Source organism: Echinops telfairi, unplaced genomic scaffold (assembly GCF_000313985.2).
Source record: "Echinops telfairi isolate 266 unplaced genomic scaffold, ASM31398v2 ScPeMD7_7409;HRSCAF=8447, whole genome shotgun sequence".
Taxonomy (NCBI): Eukaryota; Metazoa; Chordata; class Mammalia; order Afrosoricida; family Tenrecidae; genus Echinops; species Echinops telfairi.
The window spans coordinates 17,143,931-17,146,575 of NW_022111309.1; the positions used below are offsets into that span (position 1 = coordinate 17,143,931).

Genomic DNA, 2,645 nt, shown 5'->3' on the forward strand with positions numbered 1-2,645 from the left:
CAGCAAGCATGTCCTGACAGAAGACATAGTGCACCGGGAGGTGACCCCTGACCAGAAGCTCCTGTCCAGGCGACTCCTGACCAAGACCAACAGGATGCCCCGCTGGGCCGAGCGACTGTTTCCTGCCAATGTTGCTCACTCGGTGTACATCCTGGAGGACTCCGTTGTGGACCCACAGAATCAGACCATGACCACCTTTACCTGGAACATCAACCATGCCCGGCTCATGGTGGTGGAGGAGCGCTGTGTTTACCACATGAATGCCGACAACAGTGGCTGGACCGAAATCCACCGGGAAGCCTGGGTCTCCTCCACCTTGTTTGGTGTCTCCCGAGCTGTCCAGGAATTTGGTCTGGCCCGGTTTAAAAGCAATGTGACCAAGACGATGAAGGGCTTTGAATACATCCTGGCCAAGCTGCAAGGGGAGGCCCCTCCTAGGACGCTTGTTGAAACCACCAAGGAAGCCACAGAAAAGGCAAAGGAGATGGCACTGGCAGCTACCGAGAGGGCCAAGGACCTCGCCAGCAAGGCAGCCACCAAGAAGCAGCAGCAGCAGCAGCAGTTCGTGTAGCCAGCCCTGCCCTTTGTCCCCACCCTTGACCAGACGATCTGGCTCCCTCCCCCTGACCTGCCTGCAGTATGCTTTCTTAATTAAAAATCAACTTCCAGCCCCTATGTACTGTCTGGGGGGGTGGTGGTGGCGGTGGTGGTGGGGTGTCCATTTGGCACTACAGGACACCAAGCACGTCACCCATGTGTGTGCCAGGCCTGCTTAATTTCCCCCGTGGGCAGCTGAGGGACAGAGAGGTGCAGACTTGCCCTCACAGCTCACAATGGCCAAGAGATGTTGTCTTGAACACTAGACTATAAGCTCCACAGGGGCAGAGATCTGTTTGCTCTCTGATGTGTCCCAGGTACTGAAACAATACTTAGCACATAAGAGGCACTCAATAAATACTTGTTGAATTCAATTAAAAAAAAAAAAAGAAAGAAAGAAAGAAGAAAACAAAAGTCTTCACACATGGGCCAATGAGCAACATCACGGTACCTGGAGAAAAGGTCAAGTGGTCAAGGGTTCCATTTTACTTGGATGCACAGTCAACACCCGGGGAAGCAGCCGTTAAGAAGTGCATTCGCATATTGCATTGGGCAAGTCTGTACTAAAGCAAAGGACTTTGGACTATGGTGTGCCTGACCCAAGCCATGGTGTTTTCAATCGCCTTACATACATATGAATGCTGGACAATGAATAACGGAGTGAACAAGAATCAATGCCTTTGAATTATGGTGAATACTGACTTACTCCATGGACTACCCAAGAATGAACACATCTGTTTTGGAAGGACTATAACCAGAATGCTCCGGAGAAGCACGCATGACAAGACTTTGTCCCATGGACGTTGGGCATCTTGTCCGGGGGCTCAGTCCCTGGAGAAGGACTTAGTAAAGTAGATCAGCCCCAGGATGGGAAGACCCTCAATGAAGTGAGTGGACCGCGTGTCTCCAGCAATGGGCTGAAACATCGCAACAGTTATAAGAATGGTGAACGACTGACAGTCCTTTGTTCTGTTGCACACGGCATCACTAGGATTCAGAACTGACCCAACGGCACATCACAACAACATACATCGTACAAAGGAACTTTTTAACTTGTCTCTCTCCCCCAGCATCAGTTATATTGCTTTGTGATAGGCTCTGTCCTCTGAAAGGACTCACTGCCTCCTAAGAGTGTACTTTCGTCTCCCTGCCTAGGGACTCTTTCATTTGACCTGCAGGGTTATTTTGTTAAGTTCTGTTTAACTCTGTATCAATCAAGATAAACTAGATTGTGGAAACGACCCAGGAGTCTCAGTGGTTTAAAAATAAAAATAAAGACTCCCTTCTTGCTCACACTGCACGGCTGTCTCAGGTGGGCCGGGGGCTCTGGACCTCTGTCCTCACTCAATGACCCTGCAAATGGAGCAGCAGCTCCTAGAGCCCGGCTCAAAAGCATCTACCCAGAAATGGTAGCAGTCACTCTGCCCACAACCGGTTGGCCAAAGTTGCAGAGCCAAACCAGACTGCAGTGGGCTTGGGGAAGATGCTTCCTTCCCAGGAAGGAAGCATGCGTAGAGTTTTCGTATATATAAATGTTTTACTTGCAAATTAATTTGGAAGCGTTTATTTGCATAGTACCTACTTTTCCCACCCAGGAACATGGCCTTTTTCCTCCGGGTCTTCCTTTATCTCTCTAGTAAAGGACTTCTCGTTCTCTTGGTGCTGGTATCAGTGGCTGTCAACCTGGCTGCAGACTGGGATCTCCTGGAAAGCTGTGGAAAACCACCAGTGCCTGGGCCCCAGTCTACAGGAGGCTAGTGTCTAACCGGGCCTGAAAGACACAGAGGTCTGGCACACCCCCTTCCCCCGTCAGTTACTGTCATTGTTGTTTGTAAACTTCTTACATAGAAATTTTGTAAAATACATCTGAGTACAAGGATTCGTAGTTTGTGCTTAGATTTATCACACGAACTCAACTCATGACCAGTCTTTTTTTTAAAGTGTATTATAGTTTATAAATAACTTTGTTTTAATCGTTTTATTAGGGGCTCATACAACTCTTATCATAATCCATACATACATCAATTGTGTAAAGCACATTTGTACAT

At 48.5% G+C, this 2,645-nt stretch overlaps 2 protein-coding genes across 2 annotated transcripts in view; both read left to right on the top strand.

The window, feature by feature from the left end:
- The window catches only part of LOC105979283 (PRELI domain-containing protein 1, mitochondrial-like), a 741-nt gene extending 170 nt beyond the window's left edge, over window positions 1-571 (top strand). The window contains exon 2 of the mRNA XM_045296466.1: window positions 4-571. Within this exon, the coding sequence (XP_045152401.1) occupies window positions 4-571 (568 nt within the window). The remainder of the gene's footprint in view (window positions 1-3) is intronic.
- The window catches only part of ABHD2 (abhydrolase domain containing 2, acylglycerol lipase), a 127,873-nt gene that overhangs the window by 87,284 nt on the left and 37,944 nt on the right, over window positions 1-2,645 (top strand). The window lies entirely within an intron of this gene.